A 14838-nucleotide genomic window follows, 5' to 3' on the forward strand; every position below is an offset into this window, starting at 1 on the left:
GCAGCTCCTCTCGCAAAATGGGGCAATCGCCGCCCACCCCGCCTACCCCCATCCCCACCCCTGCTCCCCAGCCCATTGCCGGGAACGGGTGGGACAGCCAAACCCCAAGATAGTAACAGGCCCAGCGGCTGGTGAAGAGAGACACGGCGAGTTGTGGTCTTGACTCGTCCATTCCCCTTGGTAGCGGAGGGGAGGGAGTATGGCGGTGTCAGCTTGGTCAGGGACCCCATGGGTCCTAGCGGAAGAAGGTTTCGGGGAGGGGGAAAGGCGGTGGGACCAGCAGGAGGGGCGTGACCTGGTTCTATGGGCGTGGCATGCGATGGGCGGGGCGTGTTCGGGGCGGGGCCTCGGGTGGGCGTGGTCTGTGCGCGGCCTGTGTCCCCCGGACAGCGCCGGGCTTCGCGGGGGGTTCGGTGGCGTCATTTCTGTGGACCCGCGGGGCGCGCTGTCCGCGGCTCCCTCCGGTCCTTATCAGCGGCGGCCGGATGGCGCGGCGGGGCGCGGGTTCCGGGGCGCGCTAATGGGCGCGCTCGGTACACAGACGCCACTTAGCTGCGCAAACAGCCGCGGCTGGCCCGGGACCCCCGGGCGGCGGGCGGCGGGCGCGCCGGGCTGCAGGATGGGGCCGAGCAGGAAACGTGGAGCGGGGCTCGGAGGTGCGAGGGCACGGCCGCGGCGCGGGGCTTGCGCACCCCCCGGTCCGTGAGGGTGAACTGGTGTGGCGGGGGCTGAGCTTGTGGTGGGCGGACGGCGGATGTTCCCGTTGTCTGAGGGGCTCATCCCGGAGATGTGTGACGCAGTGGTGACCCCTCCAGACTGGCCCTAGGGACCTGGCCCTGCTTCCATGCAGCCCTCGCGCTCTCCCCCTTGGGGCGCACCGGCCCCCCTCTGGCTGCGGAAGCCGAGGCTCAGGCTGCCTGTGTCCAGGAGTGCGGCCACCCGGAGGTGCGGCCACCCTGAGGACCAGGAAGGTCCCCACACACCAGCACTGCCTCCATCTTCCCCGGCCTCCCCGTGCCCTGCCGGACTCGACCTCCCGTGCCTGCCTGTTCAGGAACCCCAACCTGCCACAGGACAGTGCAGATTGGGGGCCCCCAAACTCTCCTTCCTCCTTGCTGGAGGTTGTGGGGGGATGAGGGGCGGAGTTAGACCCAGTGAGCAGCTGGCCTCCAAGCACAGACCAGTCCAGGGGTAGGCCGAGACCCCAGCCCGGCCCAATTCCCCGGCCAGTCCCGCCCCGCTCATGCAGTGCTTCTCCTTGTCTGCAGCCCCAGCCCCTGCTGTCTCCGCCTGGCAAACCTTTGCTGGTTTGCCTGGTTCCTGCCTGGAAGCCAGGCTGCCCTGGGCGCTTGGGGATGCAGAGCGAGTGTTGGGTCTCAGGGGCACCGCTCATATGGATCCCCATGGCACCAGCCTGTGCCAGTTTCCCAAAACGCCCGCCCCAGTCCCCTCCTACCCAGTCCCAGCCAGCCCCCAGGGAAGTGCATGGAAAAACACCTCCGCTGGCTGGCTCACACACCCAAAGTTTACCCTCTCGGGTCAAAAGTTTAGAGGTTAACAGCCTAGGGTGGTGTGATGGTGAATCCTCAGGGTCTAAGACGGGTCCCTTGTCTCAGGACCCAAAGTGGCTGCTGGAGCTCCAGCCATTTGGTCGCCCTCAACAAAGAGGAAGGAGGAAGAAGCAGAATAAAGCAGACCGTTATTCTGTTGCCTGCAAGTGCCTTCAGGATACTTCCTGGAAATGATAAATGAGCTTCCATAGGCGATGCATTGGCCAGGGCCCAGCCTTCTTACTCATTGTAAGGGAGGGTGGAGACTCCCATTGGATGGCCAGGTGCCAGCAAAGTCAGGGGTTATCTGGTTAAGGAAGAAGGGGAGGATAGATATTAGGGAAAACCAGGAAGAGCCAGAGGTCACACCCCAGCCCACAGCTGGCCCATGGCCAGGGAGCCAGCCCAGCAAACAAGGAGAAAAAGTGAACCTGTCCCTTGCAGCCGATTGTCCCTTGCAGCTGGCCCACGTCATTCCATCATAGACCTTTGTCTGTGAAATGAGGACACATTTAGGTGCGAGGGGCGCTCACGGTCTAGGGGGCAATGGAGAGCCCCTCTGCCCCTTTGGAGGGTGTGAGGGCAGTTCTGGGAAAAGATGTGACCCCAGCAGACAGCAATAGCTTCCGCCTTCGAGTGCCTGCAGGAACAAGTGCACATGGTGTGCGTGTGTGGGTGGGTGGGGCTGGGGGTGGGAGTGGGGGTGGGGGGAGTGGGCCTTAGCACCAGCCACAGCTGTGGAGAAGCTTCTGGCTCTTGTCTCTGAGGTCCAGATCACTGGGTGTGTGGGGTTCGATCCTCCCCACGTCACAGGGCCACCCCTACAGGTGAGATGAGCTGGGGGAGGGCAGGGTAGGATCTAAATATGGATGGTTTGCTGGCCACTAATTTTTCCACTTTCAGGGGTTCATTGACCCTGAACACCCACTGAGGGGCTCTGATGACGACTGCATAGCACTGGAGCACTGTCATCCCATTGTTCATCGATTTGCTTGGGCGGGCACCAGTAACGTCTCCATTGTGAGACTTGTTACTGTTTTTGGCATATCGAATACAGCCACGGGGAGCTTGCCAGGCTCTGCCGCATCTCTGGGCTGGGAGAATTCCCTGGCAAGATGAAGCCTAGGACTTTGAACCCTGGAGCCACTGCTTTCTCCACCCACCTCCAAGACCTCACAAACTCAGCCAGGCTCTTCTAGGCCCCTGTCAGGCTCCCCATGCTCCGTGGAGAAGGACGGGGAGCTGCGCTTCAGGGACCTTCAGTACCTGTCTTTGCTGATGGTCTCGGGCGCCGATTTATGAGAGCTCCTGGGTGTCCACCCGCCCAGCCACCAGGCCTCTCTTCCGTGCCGGAAGCTCCTGTGGAGATATCTCGTGGAGGTTCCAAGCTATTATATAGAGTCAATGCAATCCTCAGCCAAATCAGACAATAATCTTCAGGGTCCTGATTTGGAACTGTATCACTGTATCACTGTCATCCCGTTGTTCGTCGATTTATTCGTCGACTGGGCACCAGTAATGTCTCTATTACACTAAGCCCTGAGATTTTTAGCAGCCTCTCCTTACTCATCTTTCCCAATGATTGGAGGCTCTTTCAGGGTCAGGGGGATGAGACCTATCTACTGTTTTTGGCATATTGAATACGCCACGGGTAGCTTGCCAGGCTCTCCCGTGCAGGCGGGGTACTCTCGGTAGCTTGCTGGGTTCTCCGAGAGGTATGCATATATCTTTATATTTTTGGATATGAATACTCCATGGGAAGCTTGCAAGGCTCTTCCATGAAGGCAATAAACTCTTGGTAGCTTGTCAGGTTCCCCGAGAGGGAGAACAAGGCTATTTCATGTCGAGTGGCCGCTTTGCCACTTTGCGGGCTTGTGCTTCCGGGACCTTGTTCTTATAGTCTCTGGATGTTGGCTGTTGGTGGGATTACACGGTGCCGGGGACAGTTTGTGGGTGTGGCTTCCAAGCTACTGGAAAATGGGGGGGTCTGGCTGAAAATTGAAAATTTTTCCAATTTGGAACTGTATATTCAAAAAATAAGGGGCCGGAGCCATAGCACAGCGGGTAGGGCGTTTGCCTTGCACGAGGCCGACCCGGGTTCGATCCCCGGCATCCCATATGGTTCCCCCAAGCACTGCCAGGAGTGATTCCTGAGTGCAAAGCCAGGAGTAACCCCTGGGCATTGCTGGGTGTGACCCAAAAAGCAAAATAAATAAATAAATAAATACAAAACCTGTGGCTCTCTCTCTCTCTTGCTGCCTGCATTTGGTGGTCTCAGGCCGCTTCCCCCACCCTGAGGCGGCCGATGGCAATGGGCAGATGAAGGAGGAAACGAGGGCCAGGCTGGTTGGTATCAGTTGCAGTTTATTCCACTCTCATCTCCGTTCTCCTCTGACTGCATAGTGGCTGACGGCTGCACAGTGCAGAGAAAATCTCCATCTGGTGGGGGTGAGGGGTGAGGCCCGCCAGCCTCTGGGATGTTTTCGGGTTTCCTTGCTGGCCTGGCTCGGGAGAAGGGCTCCTCGGGGCACCCTGGGGCCTTAGAGGAGAGTTTCACAGGACAGGAGCTGGGGTCGGGGAGAGGACGTGCTGGAGTTCCCGCTGGCAAAGCTCCGAACACTCCCAGGACCTGGACAGGGAGTGACGGGTGGAGCCGGGGGTTGGGGGGCTGATGTTTCCTGGATAGATTAATGATTGGCAATCACCCGTGGCCGGGTTTGGAACGTAGGATGTTGAGCCCTATGGAATCTAGACAAATAACTGATCGGCAAATAGTGATGGAATCTAGATCAATAATTTTGTTTCTGCTTATACCAATCTTCCCATGTAATCCTTGATCTAACCTTTCATGGTCATTACCACCTGCCCTCACCCTACACGTATTATATTCGGTTTGCCCCTGTACAGTCACTGTTGATCCTGAATTAAACTGTCCACTGTGTGTGCCATCGCCGCTAGCCCATGTCTGTTGACCATCAGTCATACACTGTATTGAAATCGGCTCCGTGTGCCCAGGTCACCGGGTACCGCTGGACACTATCAAAGTAGCATACGAACAGGGACACTGTGGCCTTGAGGGAGAGTTTCACAGCACAGGAGCTGGGGAGAGACCAGGGGTGGGGGGCCACAGAGGCAGGAGCTCGGCTGTGGTGCCCGATGCCTGGTGCCCAGGGCAGTACTGTCTTGAGGCTCCCAGCAGGGCAGCTCCCATGAAGCCTGTGAACATTGGAGGGGGGTTGAAGGGAGGCCACGGGACCCAGGTTTGTGCAGCTGGTTCAGAGCACTGGCCCTGGGAGGCCCCAGGAAGGCATGTGGGGGCTCATGCCTCGCCTCGCCTGTCACCCTCCCCTGCTGATGGATGAGGGACTGCACTAATGGCTGTCCCCAGCCCTCCCTTGGGACTAGTGAGCTGCTAACAGTGATTCATCAGCCTCCCCAGGGCCGTGACGCACAGGGGCCACACAGGGGCTGCCCTGGAATAGGGTGCAGGGTGAGCGCAATGCCGGGGCTGGTTCAGGAAAGGGGGGGCAGAGGTGGGAACAGCTTCAGAAGAAGTATTGGGTAGAAAATAAGCTGCGGGGGAGGGCCGAGAAACAGGCAGAGGGAAGAGGACAACTAGGGATATGTGGGAGTGAGGGACACGGGCACTGGGATACCAGGATAGGGACCCTCAGGCCTTGGTTGTGTGGAGACTACAGTTTGGATGCAGGAAGACAGAGATGCAGGGTTTTGTTTGTCAAAAGGAGCCTGTGACATGGATGTCCTCATTCCCTTTTTTGCAGCGAGCCTCGGAGAGGTCGGGCAACGTTCCTGAGGCCACACAGCTGGGACACGCCAGTGAGCGTCAGGCCAGGAGCATCTGGCGCTAGGCCCCTAGGTTTGCAGGTGTGCAGGAAAGATGGACGTGGTCAGACACCACGAGGACTGCCAGGAGGAAGTTCCAGGCTGGTGCGGGGAGCTGCCAACTCCTGCTGCTCGGGCTTCAGCAAGGTGCTTGGCCAGAGCTTGGAAACGCTTCTACCTCACTGTGCAGTGGGGTCATGTCAGCAGAGTGACCCCAAGGACAGCAGACGGCAAAGGCAAGGCCGCCAGTGAGAGTCACACCTGCCTATCCTCAGGGGTTATTCCTGACTCTGCACTCAGGAATTACCCCTGGTGGTGCTCAGGGGACCATATGGGATGCTGGGAATCGAACCTGGGTCGGCTGTGTGCAAGGCAAACGCCCTACCCGCTGTGCCATCACTACCCCCTACCCCCAAGGCCATCACTCTGGACATGGGACTCTGTCCTTAGCTTTATCTTTATTTTTGGGAGGGGTAACCTATAGCGACACATGGAGTTGACCACTCCTGGATGGGTGCTGGGGGTCACTCCCCATGGTGCCAGGGAACCATGTGTCCCAGGGGCCAAACTCCAGCATCCCTGTCCTGTCCTGGTTCACTTCTTTCCCTCTCTTCCCTCCCCTGAATGAATTCTCTCTTACCCAAGTGGCACGTGTCTGCTCTAGAAAAATACACACCCTATGGGTGGGAGAGATAGGACAGCGGGTTAGGTGCTTGCTTCACCAGCAGCTGACCCTGGTTTGATCTCTGGCACCCCGCAGGGTCCCCCAGCACCTCCAGGAGTGACTCCTTAGCATAGAGCCAGAAGTGAGCTCTGAGCACTGCCGGCTATATCCCCCTCTGTCCCCGCCTCCCAAAGAGACACTTTGGATAAGCAAAAAGAAAGGGAAGGACCCTAAACTTCTCCACGGTTACTCACTGAACAGTCTTTCCCAGCTGGCTACAACTTTGGGAAATTTTCTCCATGAAATATCAGGGTAGGGCCGGGGCTATGGCTCCGGGGAGAGCTTGTGCCTACACATGTGAGGTCCTGGGTTCGATCCCCTGCACTGTGAATAAATGAAATGGGGGGGGGGGGCGGGGGCCCCACTGTAAAGGGAACCTGCTGTTTACGTCACGTGCACCCTGCTGGCTCCCTATGGCAAACAGTGCCCCAAATATAACGTTTTATTGGGCACTTACAGGGAGCCGGCCTCGCACTGAGCAGCTTACAGGAATCGTCATTAAATCCTCATCACCCTTTACAGACACTTTTATGACCCATTTTCACAGTTGACAAGGCCGAGGCACTGCCCAGACGCTGGCCAAGCGGCCTGCAGCGTTGGGGCCACCCCGCCAAATACGCTCACTCCCCCGAGCCTCCGTCCCGCAGCCCACCCACTTGGGGTGGTTTTGCAGACTCCCCTAGAATATTCTTCCTGTGCCTTCCCTCCTGCGACACGTCTGGGGACACCTGGGAAGTGACCCTACGGGAGTCACAGCCCAGCACAGGCTCAGTCGCCAGGGTTTAAGCCACGGGGTTTCTCCCGTGTCTCCACAGGGGGCCTTGGCGGGGAAAACCATGAGTTTCTTCTATGGATCACCTTTGGGAAGGCTGGGGTTCGCTGTACATTGCTAGAAGCACTCAGAAATAGTTATTTTCCACTGTTAAAATTAACTTATTCCGGGGGCTGGGAGCGATAGCACAGCTGGTAAAGTGTTTGCCTTGCACACGGCCAACCCGGGTTTGATTCCCAACATCCCATAGGGTCCCCCAAGCACCGCCAGGAGTAATTCCTGAGTGCATGAGCCAGGAGTAACCCCTGTGCATCGCAGGGTGTGATCCAAAAAGCAAAAAAATAAGGGGGGAGTACAAAAGTTAACTTATTCCACCCCCTCAAATAAAAAAAAACCCAAGGGGCTGGAGTGACAGTACAGCAGGTAGGGTTCTTGCCTTGCACATGGCCAACCCAGGTTCAATCCCCGGCATCCCATATGGTCCCCTGAGCACTGCCAGGAGTAATTCCTGCGTGCAGAGCCAGGACTGACCCCTGAGCATCGCTGGATATGGTCCCCAAACAAAGCAAAGCTCTATGTTCAGGAATGCCTCCTGGAGGTGCTCGGGGGACCATACAGGATTCCTGGACGGCGTGCAGAGCAAGTCCCCTACCCATTTGTGCTCTCTCTAGCCCGTAAGTGACCTTTTGGGACAGACTCAGTTCCCTGCCTTGAGATTCATCCCATTTGCTGTGTGCCACCAGTTCATTCCTTTTCATTGCAGATTAGCAAATATTCCAAAAAATGGATGGAGAAGTCACTGAGTGACTGTGAACTTGGTTCCAGAAGAGAATGACTATCAATATTCCTGTGCAGTTTTTTTTTCTACATTTTTGTGAGGGGAGTGTTGGGTCACCCCTAATTGTTGCCCACTGGGGCACCCTGGTCACACTTGGAATCTAGGCATGCAAATACAAGCTCCTATTCTTCAAGCTCTTCATCTCCCTGGCCCCTGCCTTCTTCTTCACTTAGTTTGGACATCAAACATACAAGTGTCTGTTCCGACATGAACCTTTGTTTGGGGCTCCTGACTCGAGTTCCCTGCTCTTTCTTTCCTCCTTCCTTCCTCCTTCTTTTCTTTCTTTCTTTCTTTCTTTCTTTCTTTCTTTCTTTCTTTCTTTCTTTCTTTCTTTCTTTCTTTCTTTCTTTCTTTCTTTCTCTCTCTCTTTCTTTCTTTCTTTCTTTCTTTCTTCTTTTTCTTAGCCTTAGATATCATTCTTTATTTCTTTTTTTTTTGGTTTTTGGGTCACACCTGGCGATGCACAGGGGTTACTCCTGGCTCTGCACTCAGGAATTACTCCTGGCGGTGCTCAGGGGACCATATGGGATGCTGGGATTTGAACCCGGGTCGGCCGCGTGCAAGGCAAACGCCCTACCCGCTGTGCTATCACTCCAGCCCCCCATTCTTTATTTCTATCATTTACACACTTGATTAATTTTTTAAAATATAATCATTTGGCAGAAATAAATGCCAATGGAATATTCTAATTTTTATAAAGCTGTTCACAATATTTGATTTTACATTTAATATTCGAACACCAGCCCCACCACCATTACACCTTCCCACCACGATATTTCCATCCCAAATCCCAAACCCTGCCCCCAAAGCAGAACTGAAATAATTTATTTTGTATTGCTTGTTATGAATAATCCGCAAAAAAGTAAAAAAAAATTCTTAGAGGAAAGTGTGTGAAGATTACTGTATTTCACCCAGGAGCCATTAAACCTTTCTATAAGAGATTAGTCACAAGTTGTTAAAGGTTGTGCCTTGTGTTTGTATCTATATAATATATTTCCCCTAAGATTGGTTGTCTTCTACTTTAAACCCCACCAAGTGTGGTGTGCTACTCTTGGAATACTGGCGGTGTAAAGTATGACATATGCAGGAGTAGATTCTCTCATGGGTGGGCTTGTCCAAGCGTGTGGAGAGCAGCCATGAGCATGGTGGCGGTTGGGTTCTGGAGGTTTCTGGCTGCCGGGGCTGGCTCCGTTGGGGCAGGGAGGGGCCTCCCCTCCCCCCCCCAACCCCCCATTGTCCTGAATGTAACAGCCTGGCACAGGGTCTGGCTGCATGGCTATGGTGTATCATTCTGTGCTCTCTTCAGATCCCTGGTCTTTTCTTTTTTTTTTTCTTCTTGGGTCACACCCGGCGATGCACAGGGGTTACTCCTGGCTCTACACTCAGGAATTACTCCTGGCGGTGTTCAGGGGACCATATGGGATGCTGGGAATCAAACCCGGGTCGGCCACGTGCAAGGCAAACACCCTACCCAGTGTGCTATCGCTCCAGCGCCCCCTGGTCTTTCTTGATGGAACTGCATCTGAACCCTTCAAACCATCACTTAGATCCTAGTTTGGCTGAGCAGGGGAGGCAACTTCAGGCCATGGAAATGACACGACATGGAACTCACTTAGATTTTGCACATTTTCCCTGGATGCTGTGTAGTGACCCTTCAGAGCTCACTCAACATTTCGGCCTTTCTCTTTTAGTTGGGGGGTGCTTTTTGGGTCACACCTGGCAATGCCCAGGGATTACTCCTGGATTGGCACTCAGGAATTACTCCTGGCAGTTTCTTGGGGACAGCGTGGGATGCCAGGGATTGAACCCAGGTTGGCTTCGTGCAAGCTCTACCCACTATTATACAGCTCTGATCAATATTTCTCTTTGCATCATCTTTCTAGATAATCCTGCTGAATTTTCTAGGAGATGACACTTCGAGCATTCCTAGTCTGTCCATTTGTATAATATTTCATTGAGTTATATGATGAGATGATGACACAGACAAATATGCCAGCCCAACCTCTCAGCTTGGCGAACGGATAGATCTGCTGGAGGCAGCTGGGAATTGCTCTAATAGCTCATAGGTCTGAAAACCCGGGCTCCCTTTTGTGTATCTTGTGGATCAAGAAGGGCTTTATCGAGGGCCAGGGCATGAGACAGCAGGCACCTAGGTTCAATCCCTTGCACTCCACAGTTTCCCCGCATCAGTCTGGGAGGTTCCCTGAGCACTATCAGGATGGCCTGGATTATCCCCAGAAATTCAGGCCCCAAAAAGCACCATATTCTGGGATTCTAGCACTGAACTATTGGCCTGGATGGTCAAGATTCACTGGGAGACCCTTCGCCCAGCCCCCACCTCCCCAAGGCCCAGGCCCCAGGTGGATGGCAAATAAAGGTTTGTTTTCCAGTAGTAGCACACCAGATTGGATGGGATGTAACGGAGAAGGCAACCAATCTCGATTAACAAAATATAAAATCAGACGCTTAACCTGTACCAACATCTTAGTAATCTCTTATACGAGGGCTTAATGACTTCAAGGTTAAATACACCCATCTTCACTAGCTTTCTTTTCTTCTAAGGAAACACTTTTTTGATTATTCTCTTAATGAATTATTAATAATAAGCCACATTCAATAAATTATCGCGGGTCTGCTAGGGAGGCAGGCTTGAGGGGTGGCTGGGAAAACCGGAGACAATGGTGGCGGGAAGATGTGATGGTGGTGGGGTGGTGGGAATGGTGTTGGAATATTGAATACCTGTAACAAATCATCATGAACAACTTTGTAAACCATAGTGTTTATATAAAGTGTAAGGGGGAAATTGGAAAAAATTAAAGAAAAGCGTTTTTTTTTTTCTTTTTGGGTCAGTTTTTCTTTTTCTTCTTCTTCTTCTTCTTTTTTTTTTTTTTGGCTTTTTGGGTCACACCCAGCGATGCATAGGGGTTACTCCTGGCTCATGCACTCAGGAATTACTCCTGGCAGTGCTCGGGGGACCCTATGGGATGCTGGGAATCCAACCTGGGTCGGCTGCGTGCAGGGCAAATGCCCCCTACCTGCTGTGCTATCGATCCAGCCCCTGTGGGTTAGTTTTTCTCTTGTTGTTTTGGGGCCACACCCAGTGGTGCTCAGGAATTACTGCAGCCACTGTGCTCAGGAACCATGCATGGCTGTGATCAAGACACCGTGTGTGTGCTGGAGTCCAGGGTCAGCTGCATGCATGTCAAGTGCCTTCCTGCCACTTGTCTGTCCAACCCAAGAAGGGTTTGCTAGTGGCCAGTTCAAAAGGAGTAGCCCCCAAAGGTCCACTGGCAACCCGCGTACTCCGCATGTTCCCCAGCCCGCATGTGGCATCATGGTGAACACAAGTGCGGGGCAAGACGCTAGCCCTGAGAATTAGTGCTCAGAGGAAGCACTTTGGACACGCTAAGGGCCGAGAGAGCTTCGTGAAGTCTATGAGGGAAAGTGACCGAGAGAAGAAGGAAGCCACGGAGACAGGGGCTCGGGCCTAAGTGCTCACCGCAGAGCAGTGCTTCATGAAGAAGGGATGGGAGGAGCCTTCAGGAGCCCATCCCCTAGAAATTCATCACGGGATACAGGTAAAATGCACCAGAAGGCTCGGGGCTAGGGCTAAGGGGAAGAGCTGGCCTTGCAGGTGTGGGTCCCTGGGTTCGATCCCCAGGATTGCTTAAAGAAAAAATATTTTACATTTTTTTATGGTTGGAAAATTCAGGTGTGCTGTTTCCTGACCTGTGTAGCCTGGGAGACTCCAGGGCCCTTGACAAGTCAGCTGGGGCCCAAGTCCCTGTCCTCTTTGACCCTGAGGTGACCTGGCTAGGTCCCCTGAGGATGGGGACCAAGGGAACCCCAGGGTCTGTGCCCTCTTTCCTTTGAGGACAAATTGGAGGCAGGAGCTGGTTGCAAGGCTACAACATCGACGATCCTGGGAGTTTCTCCCCTCACAGGGTCACTCCCCACCATACCCCCACCTGCGTCCCAGGGACAGAACCCTGTGTCTGTAACGGGGGGAGGTATGGGGAGCTGAGCCCACAGACCCAGGGCTGAAGCATCCCCACTAGCCAATAAGTTACTAAGCTGTTTGGCCAGCGAGCAGGGCTGATTAAAGGCTCCTGGGCCACCCTATAATGGGGGTATGAAACGTGAGGCTGGGGTGGGGCGTGATGGAGGGGGAAGGTTGCCAGACATGGGCAGGGGTCTCACCCCTGCAGAAGAAACGCTTCCATTCTGAGGAAAATGGGGAAATGAGGTTGTCCCCCACATCTGGGCCTGCCTCACCTCTACCTTAAGCTTCCACACTGTTTTCCTTCCTGTGTCCTTGACCCCACACTCCCCAAGGTAGGAGAGCATCTCCTCTGGGCCCCCAGTGGCTCACAGCAACCCCCCCTCCCCTTCCTGGATACTCCCTGCCTCCTTTGTTTCATTTTCTTGGGCTTGGGGCCTCTCCTGGCAAGTTGCTTGGGGGCTGGATTGAAGGGCCAGGGGTCTCCCCACATCAACATGTTTCCAGCCCTTTGAGCCATCTCCTGGGTTCCTTGCTCCCTGTGGTCTGCTGACTTCTCACCTGAACCCCAAGAATCTAGTTCCCCTGGCGCCCCCAGGACGAGCCCCAGGCATCCCTTTATTTCTGCTCTCTCCAGACTGCACCCAGAGTTCCCGCTTGGCATCCTCCGTGCACTCAGGGCTGTGTCTCAGCAGACTGGGTCACCCCAAGCCCACGGCCCCTCTTCTCCTGTGGGCTGGGCCTCCAGCGTGGCCGTGTCCCCTGTTCTCTTCCACGTCCCTGCTCAGCGGAGAGCCCTGGCCCCTCTTGGGAAGTAAGTGTGGGGACCTCGGGGCCCAGTGGGCTGATAAGGAACCATTTCCGGAGAGTGCAGGTGGTTGAACCCATAAAAAGCTATTGAAGGAGCCCTCAGGAGCACTCTGAAAATCACCATCTGTCCTGGCAGGGGGAGGGGGCGGCCCTGAGCAGGCCTGGACAAGGGGCCCCTCTGCCGAGGGGGTTCTGTCCCAGGAGGTCCAGCCAGGCCGTGCCCCCTCTTCTCATGGGGTCCTGGGGCCCATCCCATCCCGGGGGGGGCCCCACCTGGACTACCACACTCCTTGTGCCTGGCCCTGAATTGTAGGGTTCCCCCCAGGACCAAGAGCGCCTCCTTCTGAGGCTGCCTCCCTGTCCCTCCCTCCTTTGGACCCTGAGGTTCTTGGCTCGTGAAATGGGGAGGAAGGAAGCAGCCACCATGGGTCGCATCGCCCAGTACCCAGCAGGTGCTTAATAAATCGTCTCCCTCGTTCCTGCAAAAGTGCAGACAGGGCTGGAACAATCGTACAGCGGGTGGGACGTGTGTCTTTCATGTGACTGACCTGGGTTCAATCCCAGGCATCCAACATGGTTCCCCCTTGTACCTTCAGGAGGACTCCCGAGTGCAGAGCCAGGAGTCACCCCTGAGCATTGCAGGCATGACCCCAAAAGGCCAAGGACGAGAGTCCTGGCTGGCCCCGACCCACACGATGGTTGAGGCTAGGGAAGCCAAGCTGCACCTAGAGTCTGCCCCAGGACCCTGGAGGCAAAGCTCCCTCCACTGTCTCGGAACAGCTGGGGAGGGGTGGGCTGGGCACCCTCTCAGAGGGCCCCCACCCTGAGTTGGCCACTGCCCCTCAGCTCCTGGGAGATGGAGACACCGCACATCGTCTGGGTATAAACTCAACGATCTGGCGGGGGCGTGGAGGGAAGCAGGAGGAAGGGCCCCATTACGCCTCTCCCCGGCCCCTCCCTGCCCGGAGGGATATAAACCCCACTGCAGGGCGCCCAGCAGAGGACCCGTGGCAGCCCTTGGGACTCCTCTGACCCTCCGCCTCGCCTCCTGCTAGGCTCCACTTCCAGAACTGTCGCTGTGAGCGCCCCGACCCTGGAATGGCCCAGAACCGGGACCCTGGGCTACTTTGTGGGAAACTGAGGCTGGGATGGTGGACACTGGGTCTGCCGGGTTACCAGCAGTGTGGGAAGGAGAGTGGTGTGGGCGCCTCTTTCCCCTCCACCCATCTAACCGGCAGTGTGTGTGGGAGGGAGGTGGGGCAGGGCCTGTGGCCACCCCAACCCTCGCCCCCGACGGATGAGGAAACTGAGGCCAGAGGCGGTGCAGAGCCCGAGAGCATGGAGCGAGCTGGTGGCGGCGCCAGGCTCTGGTGCCAGCCGCGACGGGCTGCCGCAGCGTGGGCCCCACGGCAGTCGCAGCCGCCTCCCGTCGGGGGCACAGCTTGGGGGTGGGGGCGAGGCTCGGGAAACTCAAGCTTCACGGCCCCCTCCCCAGATGGTGACGGCGCGCAGGCCCTGGCCCGCCACGGCCATGATGCTCCTGGCCTTGCTCGCTTGCCTGGGGGCTCTGGTCGACGCCTACCCGGCCAAACCCGAGGCCCCGGGGGAGGATGCCTCGCCGGAGGAGCTCAGCCGCTACTACGCCTCCTTGCGTCACTACCTCAACCTGGTCACCCGGCAGCGGTGAGCGCGGGCGCGGGCCGGGGGCGGCGCCAGAGCAAGTCTATGGGCGGGGCCACGAGGATGGGCGGGGCCACGAGGATGGGCGGGGCTACTCCAGGGTATGGGCGGGACCAGACCGGGGATGTGGGAGGGACCCCGGGATGGGCGGGGTCAGAACAGGCGGATGGGCGGGGGCAAATCAATCATCTGGGCGGGATCAGAAGGGTGGGTGTGTCTCCGGGGCTCTGCCCCAACCACCTAGCACACTTGGGCGTGTGTCCCCTTTGACACATATATGTTTTCTAGGTATGGGAAACGTGACAGCCCCGAAGCAGTTCTGTCCAAACTGCTCTTCTCGGACGGCGAGGACCCCATCAAGTCGCGGTAAAGGCATCCCCTCAGTTCATGCCTGTCCCCTGCAGCTTGACCTTCCCCTGCCTCGCTCAGAGCCCCTCCCCCTGGCACCCAGCGGACACCTGATACTTTTCCCCCCAGCCCTCTTACCCGGATTCTCCTGACGCCTGTTCTTTGTCTTGCAGACTAGGAGGCCCCTCCATGTGGTGACGTGCCCCGGGACCACCAGGGAGATATGCCCACTCCGCCCTCCCTCCCCTCCCCCCGCCCCTGTCCGCTCCCCAG

At 56.3% G+C, this 14838-nt stretch overlaps 1 protein-coding gene across 2 annotated transcripts; it reads left to right on the forward strand.

Annotated features, from left to right (window-relative positions):
• Positions 1-14032: 14032 nt before the first annotated feature.
• Positions 14033-14838, forward strand: PYY (peptide YY). Of its 2 annotated transcripts, XM_055133815.1 has the most exons (3): positions 14033-14220; positions 14506-14583; positions 14739-14838. In XM_055133815.1, exons 1-3 carry the CDS (start codon positions 14033-14035, stop codon positions 14761-14763), a joined length of 291 nt encoding a protein of 96 aa, XP_054989790.1. In that variant the 3' UTR covers positions 14764-14838. The 2 variants fall into 2 exon arrangements, with proteins under 2 accessions (XP_054989790.1, XP_004621045.1); XM_004620988.1 differs by lacking the exon at positions 14739-14838 and having other exon boundaries at positions 14506-14587.

The sequence above is a fragment of the Sorex araneus genome, chromosome 3 (assembly GCF_027595985.1).
Source record: "Sorex araneus isolate mSorAra2 chromosome 3, mSorAra2.pri, whole genome shotgun sequence".
Classification (NCBI taxonomy): Eukaryota; Metazoa; Chordata; class Mammalia; order Eulipotyphla; family Soricidae; genus Sorex; species Sorex araneus.

Coding starts and splice junctions, on each gene's coding strand:
- PYY (XM_055133815.1), top strand. CDS start 14,033: ATGGTGACGGCGCGCAGGCCCTGGCCCGCCACGGCCATGATGCTCCTG. Junction 14,221..14,505: donor AACCTGGTCACCCGGCAGCG/GTGAGCGCGGGC, acceptor TATGTTTTCTAG/GTATGGGAAACGTGACAGCC. Junction 14,584..14,738: donor GAGGACCCCATCAAGTCGCG/GTAAAGGCATCC, acceptor TTTGTCTTGCAG/ACTAGGAGGCCCCTCCATGT.